General features: G+C 48.6%; 1 protein-coding gene across 6 annotated transcripts in view; it reads left to right on the top strand.

The window, feature by feature from the left end:
* LARGE1 (LARGE xylosyl- and glucuronyltransferase 1) overlaps positions 1 to 12,940 on the top strand; it is a 526,862-nt gene extending 513,922 nt beyond the window's left edge. For all 6 annotated transcript variants that reach the window (XM_059186798.1, XM_059186795.1, XM_059186796.1 and 3 more), the window contains 3 exons: positions 2,255 to 2,401; positions 7,923 to 8,118; positions 11,445 to 12,940. In XM_059186798.1, the coding sequence (XP_059042781.1) occupies positions 2,255 to 2,401; positions 7,923 to 8,118; positions 11,445 to 11,642 (541 nt within the window). In that variant the 3' untranslated portion in view covers positions 11,643 to 12,940. The remainder of the gene's footprint in view (positions 1 to 2,254; positions 2,402 to 7,922; positions 8,119 to 11,444) is intronic.
* Positions 12,941 to 13,989: the final 1,049 nt, after the last annotated feature.

Here is a 13,989-nt window from a genome sequence, read left to right as displayed (position 1 = left end):
GATTTGCTCAGCTTGAGTTAAGTGTCTACCCCTGAACATGGCCCTGGCCATGTTCCCAGAGCTGTTGCTAAATGCAAGGACCATGATGAGAAAAAGAATCATCTTTGAGCAGGGCAGTCTGAGAAGTGGCTACTGTAACGTGATTATAATAGTGACAGAGAAAGACACATGGGCACCCACAGACCTCTGTTGTGGGTGTGTGTACACACTTTGCCCATCCCTTTGTGGTTCAGTGCCACTAGCCTCCCACACTTTCCCAATTATCTTAACATAATTAGCTGCAAATGCAATCTTGGGCTTTCAGCATCCTGAGATGTTTGCGACAAGAATGTAAATACCAGGCAGGAAGGACTTGGGGTGCCTCTCCGCTCCCTCCTTCCTGGGGCTTTGCCATCTGGTGAGTCCAAGGGTATCCTCTAGAGCCCTGTGGCCTGCCCCTGATACCCAGAACCAAGAGATAAGGTATCCGATTTTCCTGGAGAAAAGGTGGCAAGCCCCCATTCTGCCTATGTCTAATACAGGATTGAGTGAGAAGAGTGCTTGGCCATGGGTGAGGGAATCTTGGGTGTTTGGAAACTGGGAAGTCATTGTTCAGAAAGACAAAGCAGGAGAGGAATGCAGACCAAAGCAGGCTGACTCGGGCTACTCGTCCTCCAACTGGCTAAATATAGCTCACCCAGATTCTATCTCGGTGTCATCCTTTGAGTCTCCCCAGAAACAGTGACATCAGGGTCATACGTCGTTTGGTGTATAGTTAACATAAGCCTAATTATAAACAATGAATTACAACTGCTAGTCAGAGGATTCTAAAATGACTTTCTGGTCCATCGTAGCCCTGCCCTGTCCAGGGGGCACTGATGCTACCCCTTCCCCAAGGCAGGCTTCTGAGACCTGTCCTTCCTCTGCCCTCATCATTCATGGATACCAAACCCTGCTTCGTCCTTCTCACACTGCTGCTCTGTTCTTGCCCCACACTGGCCTTGGCCGACACAGTTTTCCTTCGTGGTAGCATGACCCCGCCCTCACGGATTTGTCCCTGCTTACATACAAGTTCAGAGTGAAGTGGCTTTAGTAATACGATAGCGATAAGTCATATTGCTGTGGAAGGCTGCGTCTTCCAGTATTTTGCAAAATGCCTTCCAGTGCCTTGATTACCCTAAGGAAGACTGCTTTCTCTCCGTCGGAGATGATAAGCATTCAATAGCCCTCTCTGGCACGGAGACCCAAGAGTCAGTGGTCTGAGCAGGAAGCCAGAATGGAGTACCAAAGTCATGTCCAAAAGGGATCATTGGGAAATCAAGCCAGGAAATAAGGATCATGTTGTGGTCAAAGAGTGACCACGTGTTGGTGCAAGCCAGCCATGTACCAAGTGTGCCAAATGGTATTTGTATTTATGCTACCTTGTTCGGCCCCTACGACAGCTCCAGGAGGGGGGAAATCATGGCCCCATTTTAGGAAGGAGAGACCTGAGGTCGTAAGAAGCTAAATGTCCGTGTTCATTACAAGCCTCCTGCTCTGTGTCCCTCCCTGAGCCTTTCTCCCTTTCAAAATGATGCCCGCAGAGCTGGACAATGGCAGACAAATCTAGAAGGGCAGGAGCCAGATCTCAGAGGAGTAGAGCAGAAGTCCAGGTTCAAAGGTGGGAGTGAAGAAGCACATGGAGAATGATCTCCCTCGCGTGGGGTGTGAGCTCTGTCGTTTTGGGTGCTGGCTGCATTTGGCAGGTCTGGTGACTTTAACGGCTCAGGCTGGGGGATTCAGGGGTTGAGAAGTCCAAGAAATGGGACCTAGAAATATCCAGGTTGGTGATCCAGTTATCAACTTGCTGTCTGACGTTCCCGTGTGGCCAGTGGTGCAGAAGGAGTGGATAGCCAGCCCAGTGGACCCTGCAAGCTGTGAGTCCCTGGAGACCTCCCTTCTGGGCTTGGCTCTGACAGCAACACTGCAAAAGTGACGGAGGGTCTCCCAGCCCCTCCTATCTGGCCTGTCCTTGGTTCACTCTCCAGGGAGACTCCACGTTTTGGCTCAGAGACAGGCTTTCTTCTCTGAACTCCTGAGTTACTATTCAGGAGTTACCACTCAGTTGGACAAGCTGCTTGGCCTCCTTGAGCCTCGGTTTCCCCATCTTTAAGCTGAGAGTTGGACTTGGGCTTTCTGTCCTCCGCCCCCTGTGCCCCCTCCCTGCCCTCACGTGGGAAAGGCCTCTCTGCCTGGCCTCACGGGGACCCTGTCTCTGCCTGTCCTCTCCTTTCAGGAAGTCTGTCATCCAGCTCGACCTTGCCAACACCAAGAAGGCGATGATCGTCCCTGCATTCGAGACACTGCGCTACCGGCTGTCTTTTCCCAAGTCGAAAGCGGAGTTGCTGTCAATGCTGGACATGGGCACTCTTTTCACATTCAGGTGAGTAGCCTCAGTGCTGTCCCCCATGGTCGTCCGAGGCCTTCCTGTCCCCGGAAATCAGACACCAGCGCTGCTGGCCCAGAAGTTCGCTACCTTAGACCATCTTAAGGCCAGAAAAAGTGCCACTGGTCCCCAACTACATGTTTGGAATATTCTTTCTTCCCACATGCCATGTGGCTTTGTTTCATACATGGGTGGTGGTGGTGGGGGCGTCCTGTAGCCAGATGGAAGGACCAGATGTCAGATGGGAAGTCACCTTACCCTTTCTGTACTTGACTCAGCATAGGTTCCCGATCCTGTCTCCTGTCTGAATTCTGGTTTTGGTTCGCTTGCTCCTTCATTCACCTAGGAAGTGGGTTCGACCTATTAGCACCGTGGTTGCTGTTCCCTTTTTCCTCTCTGCGAGGGAGTGGTCTGTACTCTGCGCTCCTCAGGCCTAGGATGAGTGCCTGCAGCTTCACCAGCTAATAGCATTAAGGCGACTCCAGGGTGGACGCGGCAGATGGGGCAGCTGACTTTCCCATTGCCTGAGTGATGATTTTTTAAACAAGCCCCTCATTTGCCTGATGCTCTAATCAGTCCTGTGGGAGCATCGCAGGGGAGCTACCCTGCTGTCTGTCCAAAATGCCCACGGAGTGTGTACAACGGTACAGGTGTGAATGGGTTCTGACTCCCGGGAACAGGCTGTGGCATTTAGTGCCCTTTCAGGACATAGGGGGTCCTTCCCAGTCCCTTAACAGAGCAGTCTGAAGAGAGAGTCAGTGCTCCCCTCTGCTCCTGTTTTAAAGAGAAACCACCACTTTGAACAGGGAAAGAATGGCCACCACTGCCTTTGAGTAAAAAAAAAAAAAAAAAAAACCATACATTTCCAGGCAATCCGAGTTTTATTGAAAAGGTTGTAATAATAACTTCAGTTTCCACCCTACTATTAAGTTACTAGAAGTTTCTAGAAGGTTTTCTCAAACAAACTTTATTTTGGGAAAGTAACCTTATGAGATAGGTTATTTGTTCAACAGTTCAGAGATGATCCTTTTCCACGTTTTAAGCAGATAAACTGAGGAGTGGAAGGGTCCTGCTGGAGCCAGGACTCCAAACCCAGCCTTCCTCCTGTATCCAGAATTCTAGAAAGTAACCTGAGATGGTTTAATCACCTCTTCCAACCCAGACTTCTTTCTTCTTGGAAAGAAATAACAACTACCATTTGTTGGCTACGTAACTTGTGCCAGGGACTGTCATCAGCTCATGTAATCCTCACAACAGATCTGAGGCAGATACTGTCATCCCCCTTTTACAGATAAAGAAACTGAGGCTCTGAGAAGCCAAATGACTTACCCAAGGTCACACCATCAGTACACAGCAGAACCTGCGTTCGGTCCAGGTCTGAGGAGCTGCAGAGCCCAGGCTTTTAACTCAGATCCCATTGGACTGAGTCCTGAATGTTCTTACCAATCTGAGTTAGATGCAGATGCAAAATGAGACTCTGAGACCAGATCTTCATCTGAGCCTCCCACAGACGCCATAGCCTGATGGCTTCACACCAGACAGATTTCCAGGGCCTCTTTCCTTCCATCTCGTTCCCCAGGTGGTTTGAGAACTCATTTCAAGGCCATGTCTGTGGGCAAGAGAGCTGGGGCTTGGCCTGCTGTTTCCAGGATTCCTGCTCTGGCCATAGCTCACAACTCACAAGGTCAAGTGCTGAATTATAGACCTTCTTTCCCTCCAAACAATGAGCTCTCATGTCTCCTTGCAGCTGGGACCCCCTCCCACTGCGGCTGGAATGGGAAATCATCCCCACCCCTGCTGGTCCTCTAGGTTCCTGGATGAGTAGCATCCGCGTCCCCTGGGAACATAGAATTCTTAAGTCTCAAGCCCCGTTCCAGATGGCCTGGACCAGAAACTCTGGGGGTGGGGCCCAGTGGTGGGTTAAACAGTAGTCTCCGAGGTGATTCTGAAATTCAGCTCAAGTCTGAGAATGACTGCTCAAAGCAGGGTGCCCCAGATCTCTCCGGAGTGGCACCTCACATGGCACATCCAGGAAACCTCTTTTGTCTCTTGTTTGGAGGCTTCCTGGTGTCAATGGTGTCCAGAACAAGTGAATCCCCTGCACTGACGGTGGGTTTGGGGGGGCGGAGTCAGGTGGCCGCATGCTCTCGTGGCAGGTGAACTGTAATGTCACCCTCTTCTGTGCTGACCAGCTGTGCAGCACATCTGTCTGTCTTCGGACCGAATACATGGTCTTCGGGTGTGGGGGGTGCATGGAAGCTGCACCCCCCACACCCAGGGGGCCAGGACTGACCGAGCCGCCCTTCCCCCTCTCTGCTTCCTCTGTGTCACACGAGGCCAAAGGTTTGCATTCTGAATAAAATGGCTGTTGATACATTGACATCACGGAGAGTAAGACCCTTGCAAATTGACATCATATCTAGGGCAAATGAGAGGAGGTAATGAGCATATCTTACCTTTCAGAGGCATCACTGTATATCAGCTCCTGCTCTGGGTGCCTCCTGTGAATTCACATCACATCATAAATCCGTGACGTAGGCATGATTCTGTTTTACCAAGAGAAAGAAAGGAACGGTTATTATTATTTATTAATAATTTTGCTTAGAAAAGGAAACAAAGGAACAGAGGAATTAGGTACATTTTCTACAACTGCTGAGAGACGGAATTCCAACCGACAGGTGGGCTCCAGAGCCATTGTTTTTAGCCGCCTTGTTAAAGTGCCTGTTAGGGAAGGAGCATTTATTGAGCACCTCCTGTATGCCAGCACTGCGCCAAGCCCTTTATAAACCTTTCCTCATTTCAGTTCCCCAGCCGTTCAACAAGATAGGTGTTCTTTTCCCCAGGGGACACAAGAGGGAAGTAAAGTCTAATTTAAATGCTCTGCTGACCCACTCCTCCGCTCCAAAGTGACAGGGGTGGGTTTTGAACCCCGGCGCGGTGGCCCTGCTGTGCGAGCTTGAGCCAGTGCGTGTGCCCGGCCGCTGGTGGTGCTGGGCCGGCTCTGCAAGTGTCAGGTGTGGGGACTGCCCATCGGGCTAGTTCACGAATGGAAAATCAGCTCCTTCCCGGCCTGATTCTTGGCTTAATCCCAACTTGCTGCAGTATGCCTCCTTTCCACACTCTGTGCAGGTGGCGTTAGTCAGCCTTTTATGTTCCTTCCGATCGTGGGATCGTGGTTTTGTGGCACTTGCCGAATCCATGGAGCTGGGGTTTCCAGTCCCTGTCCTCTGCCGGCCCGGCCGTGTCGCCCAGTGACACTGTACTGAAGGGCCACAGGTTGGCCAGTGGGCAGTTCGTGAGGGTCCTGGGAAGGTCCAGCCTCGGGGGTGAGGGCACAGAGTAAGCAAGTGGCCACGTCACCTACCAGAAGATTCCACCTGTCATACTGCCCATGGGCTCTCACTTAACCCTCATGTGCTTTAGAACCTCCGTGAGTGGAGGTGGGACCCCGAACTGTGAGCTCCTTTCTCCCTGAAGCTCCCTAAGTTGTTGGGGTCCCACCTTTCCTATTCCCTTTGTCTACAATGTTCTATTCCCCCAACCCCTTGCTCTTGGACCAGGTCTCCTGTTTCTTGTGGCTCCCAGGCTCCTCCCACCCCTTTGTAGCTTCCAGAGGCCGATTCCTGCCCCACTCCCTGCCCTCGGTCGTAGGTACCCATCAGGTTTTGAGAAAATACTTGTTCATTAATCTATTCAGCTTTGTTTCTGATCACTGACTCTCTGCTCTGGAGAGGCCAGAGAGTGTGGGTGCTGGGGACACAGAGGAGAGATCACCCAGCATGGAGATCCAGGGTCCTGGCCCTTGAGCAAGACTATCTGGGTTTGAATCCCAGCTCCAGCCTGTTGTTTGTAACTTGATACTGACTAAGTTTTAAGAATTTTAAGCTATAGGGGTGCCTGGGTGGCTCAGTGGGTTAAAGCCTCTGCCTTTAGCTCAGGTCATGATCCCAGGGTCCTGGGATCGAGTCCCACATCAGGCTCTCTGCTCAGTGGGGAGCCTGCTTCCCCCCCCCGCCGCCTGCCTCTCTGCCTAATTGTGATCTCTGTCTGTCAAATTAAAAAAAAAGGGATTTTAAGCTATAGATACAATATTTACAATATAATCCTTATAGCAAGTGCTTCATAATGTTAGCTTACTATGAATGTTGTTATATGTCTGTATTTATTTTCTGTTGCTCTATAATGAACTGCCACAAATTTAGAAGCTTGACACAATACAAATTTATTATCTCATGGTCCGTAAGGGTCAGAGATCTGGGCACGGGATGGTTGGATTTGCACTCAGGGCCTCACTGGACTGAAATCAAGTTGGGGGCAAAGTTCCAATTCTCCTCCAGAGCGTGCTGTGCTCCTCTAGGCTCCCTGTCTTCCTTCCCTTGCACGTGGAGGACTGTGGTCACCATTTCCCTGATGGCTCCTTGCCACGTGGCCCCACAGGCAGCTCGCACATGGATCTTTGCTCTCTTGCAAACCCAGATCTAAAAGTTCTCAGGATTCGGCCAGGGCCAGCCACTCCCCACCCCCAATAATTCCCCTTTATTTAACCCAAGGTCAACTGATTAGGAACCTTAGTTACATCTACAAGGGTCCCTTTTGCCAGATGATGTGACCTACCCATGGGAGTGGTGCAGCCACAGGTCTTGCCTCAAGGGGGGAATGTGCTTCAAGGGCTGGGTTACCGTGTTCTTTGGCACAGACTGACAGGCAGTGAGGTCCCTAGAGACGATACAGAGCCCTCCAGGAGTTCACTTACCCTTTCATTGTGAGAGTTTCCTTGTTATGAAGGATGTAGATAACGGATGAGATTAGTTTCCCAGGATCGCCAAAACAAGCTACTACAAACTGGGTAGCTCCGCACAATGGAAATGTATTATTTCGTAGGTGGGGAACCAGAAATCCAAAATCAAGGTGTTGGCAGGTTCATTCGTCCTCCAGAGGCTCAGGGAGAACACTTCCTTGCCTCTCTCAGCTTCTGGTGGAGGCTGGCCATCCTTGGCGTTCCTTGGCTTGTGGGTACGGCACTTCAGTCTCTGCCTCCACCTTCCCATGGCATCACATCCCCGTGTGTGTCTCAATATCCACATTTCCTCCTTCTTTTTCTTTTTTCTTTTTCTTTTTGTTTTTTAAGATTTTGTTTATTTATTTGAAAGGCAGAGAGCCTGATGTGGGGCTCGATCCCAGGACCCCGGGACCATGACCCAAGCCGAAGGCAGAGGCTTTAACCCACTGAGCCACCCAGGCGCCCCCATTTCATTTTTCTTATAAAGACAACAGTGGTTGGATGAGAGCCCACCCTAATCCACTATGACCTCATCTTGATACATCTGCAAAGACCCTCTTTCCAAATAGGTCACATCCATAAGTCCTAGGGGTTAGGACTTGAACCTCTCTTTCAGGGAGACACAGTACAATCCACAATGACTCTATCTGCAAATACCTTTTCTTCCTCCCAACCTGCAGAGTTGGGGAGGCTGAATTTCCTTCCTTTCACCCAATGGCTTTTCTCCCTGTGACCTAGGTACCACGTCTGGACAAAAGGCCACGCTCCCACAAACTTCGCCAAGTGGCGGACTGCCACCACGCCTTACCGTGTTGAGTGGGAGGCAGATTTTGAGCCGTATGTTGTCGTGAGAAGGGACTGCCCCGAGTATGACCGGAGGTTTGTAGGCTTTGGCTGGAACAAGGTGGCTCATATCATGGAACTGGACGCACAGGTGAGCGGATGGAATGTCGTGGAGCCGGTGCTACAGGGGTAGAAAGTGTAGACTTCAGGGCCGAAAGGGGTCCTTGGAAGTCAGAGAACAGAGCGCTGAGAGGGAACAAGATGTGGTCAGGGACTGGAAGTGGGAACGTGGCAGTGCTAAGTCTCACGACCACGGATTCCCAAACCATTCCTCTTTCTCTACTGTTGAGTGAGAGTTGGATTCCCGGCGAGGACCCGGGCAAGTGTGAGGGTCTTGTGACAAAACATTTCACTCCATGTCCTCACCCAGTTCGATAATGAAGACAAAAAGAATCATCACTCGATCATTTGACCTTTGAGCCGTATAGCTGCTCAAAGTTTCTCTGAGTTCCATATAAGGGACACAAGAAGGCATGTGGCTGGGACGTAGCTCATTATCCTACCCTATAACTAAAGTGATGATTTTCAGGCTGTATTTCATTGTGAAACACTTTCATTCATTCAACTAATACTCACTAAACACCTGCTTCAAACAAAATCAGCAGAATTCTAACAGGTTATACCAAGTGTCTGCAAGCTTTCTCTGCAAAGGACCAGATAGTAGGTTTGGGGTCTCCATGGGGCTGACAGGTCTCCTTTTTCAACTACTCAACTCTGCAATTGTAGTTCACCTATAGACAGTACCTACACATGGGTGTGGCCATGTTCCAATAAAACTTTATTTATAAAAACATGCAGCAAGCTGGACATGCTACTGCTCATCACCCCCAGTGTTAAGTAAACAAAATAGGAGAAGGATGCCTGGGGCTCTCAACCCCACCTTTGTTCTGTTTTTGTGCTGTTCTATAAAGCTTTTCCTCATGGAGCACAGTGTAAGTATTTCTCAACAGAAGCACCTCAAATTCAAAAAAAAAAAAGGTCAGATGCTCAGTGTTGGCTGCCCTAGGAATTACCTGGATTACTTTCCAACAGTTCCAATATGTTTGAGAGCAGTCCCAAGTGGTATTTTTTAAAGATTTTATGTATTTATTTTTGAGAGAGAGAGCACAAGTGGGGGTGAAGGGAGAAGTAGACCCCCCACTGAGCAAGGCGCCCTAAAAACAATGAATACTGTTACGCTGAAAAGAAATAAAAATAAATTAAAAAAAAAAAAAGGAACCCTATGCAGGACTCGAACCCAGGACCCTGAAATCATGACCTGACCCAAGGCAAGACACTTAACCGCCTGAGCCACCCAAGCACGCAGTCCCAAGTGATTTTAATAAGCATCTAGGGTTGCAAACCACCAGTGTAGACAAAAGGTTATAGAATAGTGTCCATTTTTAAGAACAGAAGCATGACTTTTAATGTCTATTTTTTCAGTAATACTTGGAGGGAGTACAGTGCTGCTCACAGACAGAAACATTCAGTCTACCCCAGCTTCTGTTTGAAGGAAAAGAAATGTCATATTCTTGTGTCCAGCAGTGTGTTGAGGTTGAACTGGTTCAAATAAAGTGAATTTTTCCAGCCCCGAGATGCGGGCTTTATTTATTTTATGCAATTTTGACAGAACTCCTGCAAATTTCTTGATTATTTTTCTTTCTTTGCTGGTGGCACAGCCAAACATAACTTGACCCTTTCCAGTGATTTCCAGAAATCATGAGTACACACCTGACAGGTCATCCGGCCACACCTGTAGGGCTAGTGGGATGAGTCAGGTTCTTTGTCCCCAGAGGCAAGTCCCAAATGGCTCAGCTCTGGGGGCTCTTGTATTTTCTTCTCAGGGTTGTTCGTGTGGCTCCTCACCATCAAGGGTCCTTTCTTGCTGTGTCAGTGCCCCTCCATCTGGACCAGCTACCTTTCCCCAGTCTGATTTTCCCTTTCAGAGTTTCTTCTGATCTGCTTTGGGCTGGGGAACAAGACGACCAAAGCTTATCAGACCTTAGGTCCAAAATCAGAGAACATGGGGTCTGAATGAAGGCGTGCTGGGTTCTCCTTGGAGTTCCGTGTCCTAAATTTGTGTCACCTATTTTGGCTATTTGGAGGCATTTTATTTTTGGTCTGAGATTCTCTCTGTATTCTGCCAAGTGGAGGCTACTCTGTGATGCTGTGGCTTACAATAAGGATGAGTAGTCAAGAGCTTTGTTCTTTTTTTTTTTTTTTTCCTTAAATTAGTTTTTATTTTGCTCAGGTATACCCATTAGTAATTCTTTTTATTTTTTTTTTAATTTTATTTATTTATTTGTCAGAGAGAGCGCGCACAAGCAGGGGGAGCAGCAGGCAGAGGAGAAGCAGGCTCCCCGCCGAGCAAGGAGCCCCATGTGGGACCCGATCCCAGGACCCTGGGATCATGACCTGAGCTGAAAAGGCAGACTCTCAACCACCTGAGCACCCAGGCATCCCTAGTAATTCTTTTTCTTTTTAATTTCTTTTTTAAATACTTTTAAATTTAAATTCAAAGAACATATAATGTATTACTGGTTTCAGAGGTAGAGGTCAGGGATTCATCATTTTTTTTTATAAAGATTTTATTTATTTATTTGACAGAGAGAGATCACAAGTAGGCAGAGAGGCAGGCAGAGAGAGAGGAGGAAGCAGGCTCCCTGCTGAGCAGAGAGCCCGATGCGGGACTCGATCCCAGGACCCTGAGATCATGACCTGAGCCGAAGGCAGCGGCTTAACCCACTGAGCCACCCAGGCGCCCCGGGATTCATCATTTTTATGTAACACCCGGTTCTCATTACAAACACATGCCCTCCTTGATGTCCATTCCCCAGTCTCCCCATCCCCCCACCCATCTCCCCTCCCTTCCAGCAACCCTATTTGTTTCCTATGATTAAGAGTCTCTTATGGTTTGTTCTTAATGAGCTTCCATCCAGTGGGATCTTTTTTTTTTCTCCTTGATTCTTTTTTTGTCCCTTCTTGTGTACTAATCTGTTGAGGCTGTCAAATCTCATCAAGCCCTATGAGAAATCCCAGAAACAGACATCATTTCATTGAGCAAGAGCTTCTCTCATGGCTCAGGTTACTCTAGAGCAGCCGCATGGGCACCTGCTCGCATTTACCAAGACCCTTTCACGGGCCATGAGCTCTGCCCAGCACTATCCATCCGTGACTGGTCATCTTTCAAGGTAGGTATTATGATGTTTACTTTATAGATGAGAAAACTAAGGTATTGAGAAGCTCGGTAACTTGTCCAGAGCCATGCAAAGAGCCCTGCACCGTCCCTCTCCAGCATGGCTCTGTCTCCATGACCCCCTCCCTGCTGATGTCGTTCCCCTCCTCACTCATCCACTTGGTCACTTGGTCATGCAACTGGACATCCAGCATGCCTTCCCGGGGGTCCTCGCAAGTGCTCACGCTGCTCTCGTCTTCTAGGAGTATGAGTTCATCGTGCTGCCCAATGCCTACATGATCCACATGCCTCACGCCCCCAGCTTCGACATCACCAAGTTCCGGTCCAACAAGCAATACCGCATCTGTCTCAAAACCCTGAAGGAGGAGTTCCAGCAGGACATGTCTCGCCGCTACGGCTTTGCCGCCCTCAAATATCTCACGGCTGAGAACAACAGCTAGCACCAGGAAGCCCACCACTAGGGAGAGAGACCTATTCTGCAGGGGGAACACCACTCGCTGTTTGGGGCCCAGCCTTCAAACTCAGAATTGAGCAGTGCTTTTTTTGGTTTGTTTTTATTTGTCTCTTTGGCCCAACAAAGCTGCCCATACTACAGAGATCTGGGACAAAGATCCAGCCAGCGCCTCTCTGCTCCACAATCTGGCATTCCCAGAACGTGGAAGAACAGCTCGTTGACACAGTCTCTTCAAGAATGGGACACAGAGGAGTTAGAGGAGCAAAGGGATGTTATCCGACCACAAAGCCACAAAACCAAGCAGGTCTTTAGGACGTTTTCATTGCCTTTTAAGAAAGGAAAGTCAGGGTGCTGGGGGTTAGCCATCCTGGGAAATAAAAGCAAAACTGTCTCTTCGTTCAGAGGAAACTTTCTTTTTTTGTCCTGCAATCTAGCCACATATCCAAGGTGGGAGGCAAACCAATGATCTGAACCAACCATTTGGAAAAACCCAATGGGGACGTTATACTGGGTGGGACCTGGAGGTGGGGCGGGTGGGGGGGGGTCGGTTGGTTCTTTATCCTCAAGGACACTCTCGTTTTGCTTTGATTTGTTTTTGTTTGGTGGGGGTTGTTTGTTTGTTTTTGGTCGGGGAATCCAAAATAGAAAACCTGATCTTTTAAGGCTCTGAAGGAGAATCGGCTGCTTCATCCAGCATACCCCTGTCAGCAGTGGCCCCGCAAGGAGTACGAGAGTCTTCAGCCACTATTTAAGATGGGCAGCCTTCTTCAGGATTATCACTGAGGCCTCCATGACCTTGAATCCCCTGCTCTCCAGAGTCCAGGGGCTCAGACGGAGACTGTGGAAATACGAAGACCGTCACATTTGCTATTGGCCGTGACTGGTTCGTGGGGAAAGGGCTCAGAACGGATTGTTCCAGCGTACACGGCAGGTACGGACCTCTCAGGCCTTTAGAACTGCAGTAGTTCACACAAGCCCAGTTCTGAAGATCCATGTGTCCATCTGGAAACCCTCAGGAAGACTGTGCTGGGTTCCTCTGTGTTCATGCTAATTCCCTGTCGGGCTCCCTCTGGGACCTGTCCAGAGGGTAGGCAAGCACCTTTACCATTACACGGATTGAGGAGACACTGGACTTTTTACCCATTTTCTTGAATCTTCAATATTAATGTTGTGTTTACATTGATGAGAACAAGAGTCCACGCCCTACTCCCGGCTGGGCTGTTTGTATTGAGTTGCAATGTGACCAGCGAACGCTGCATTCAATAAACGAAAGTCCGGACTGTTTCTTCCCCGCACCCTCCCACTCTTGTAAGAAGCTGCCGAGACACATGCCAGTGTAGACAGCAGGACCCATAAACGACAACCTCACACTTAACGCTTCTCCCATTTATTTTTCTCATCCCTTGAACCTTAATGTTGTTTTTTCCTCTTCTGAGGTTAGATCTCGCTTTACACTCTCACCCTGAAAACACGTTCAGAGTCGCTGTCCAGCTTCTGTCTCAGCCCCGAAGCCAGATGTCTTCTATCCCAGATGCTAGCAAGGTAAATCCTGGTAATCAGTAGCAAAGCAAGCGCCCAACCCCGTTTCCTGGTGGTCACGTGACACCCCACAGCACTCTGACTTCCGAGACCCTCTCATGTGTTACATGCTCAAGTGGAGAATTCCCTTAGATTTATTTTAAAAAAAAAAAATAGGAAGACAATTACTTGGACTAATCTTCACACAGAAGCAGATAAGTTTCTGTGTGTGACTATATGTATGCATGTATGCATATATATGTCCTACATATATTACATATACATATAGCATATGTGTGGTGTGCACATCACAAAATTAATACACAAATACTGTATAAAGTAAAACATCAAGAAGTATTCACAGTATGTGTTAAGTCCCCTTTCTCCATGGGTGTGTGAGAGCCTGCTTCCGCCAGTTTGCAGGAACCTACCATGTGCATCTCCTTCCTACTGTTGTGTTCTGTGCCTCACATTGTTGGTTGAAATTGGCCATGATGGTAGTATTTACACCATGGCCATCAGAAAATCACAAATCAGGGCACCCTCACCACCCCAAGAGCTGGTTGTTAAACATCAGTATACCAATGCCTTTTTCTCTTCCCTATAGTACACACAGAGATACACACACTTTCACTCACTCCAAAATCATCTTTTCTAGAGAAAACCATTGTTAGATGTAACTTGTAATGAGTCCCTACCAGCTACTTGAGCCGAGTGGAAATGTACTAGAAATATCGGTTCCTTGATGTTTAAAAATCAATTTTTAATTCCCTAAAGCCTTTTATTTTTCACATGTTTTACAGCCCCTGAATTCC

The sequence above is a fragment of the Mustela lutreola genome, chromosome 8, assembly GCF_030435805.1.
Source record: "Mustela lutreola isolate mMusLut2 chromosome 8, mMusLut2.pri, whole genome shotgun sequence".
NCBI classification, from domain to species: Eukaryota; Metazoa; Chordata; class Mammalia; order Carnivora; family Mustelidae; genus Mustela; species Mustela lutreola.
This window is presented reverse-complemented; position numbering and strand designations above follow the sequence as displayed.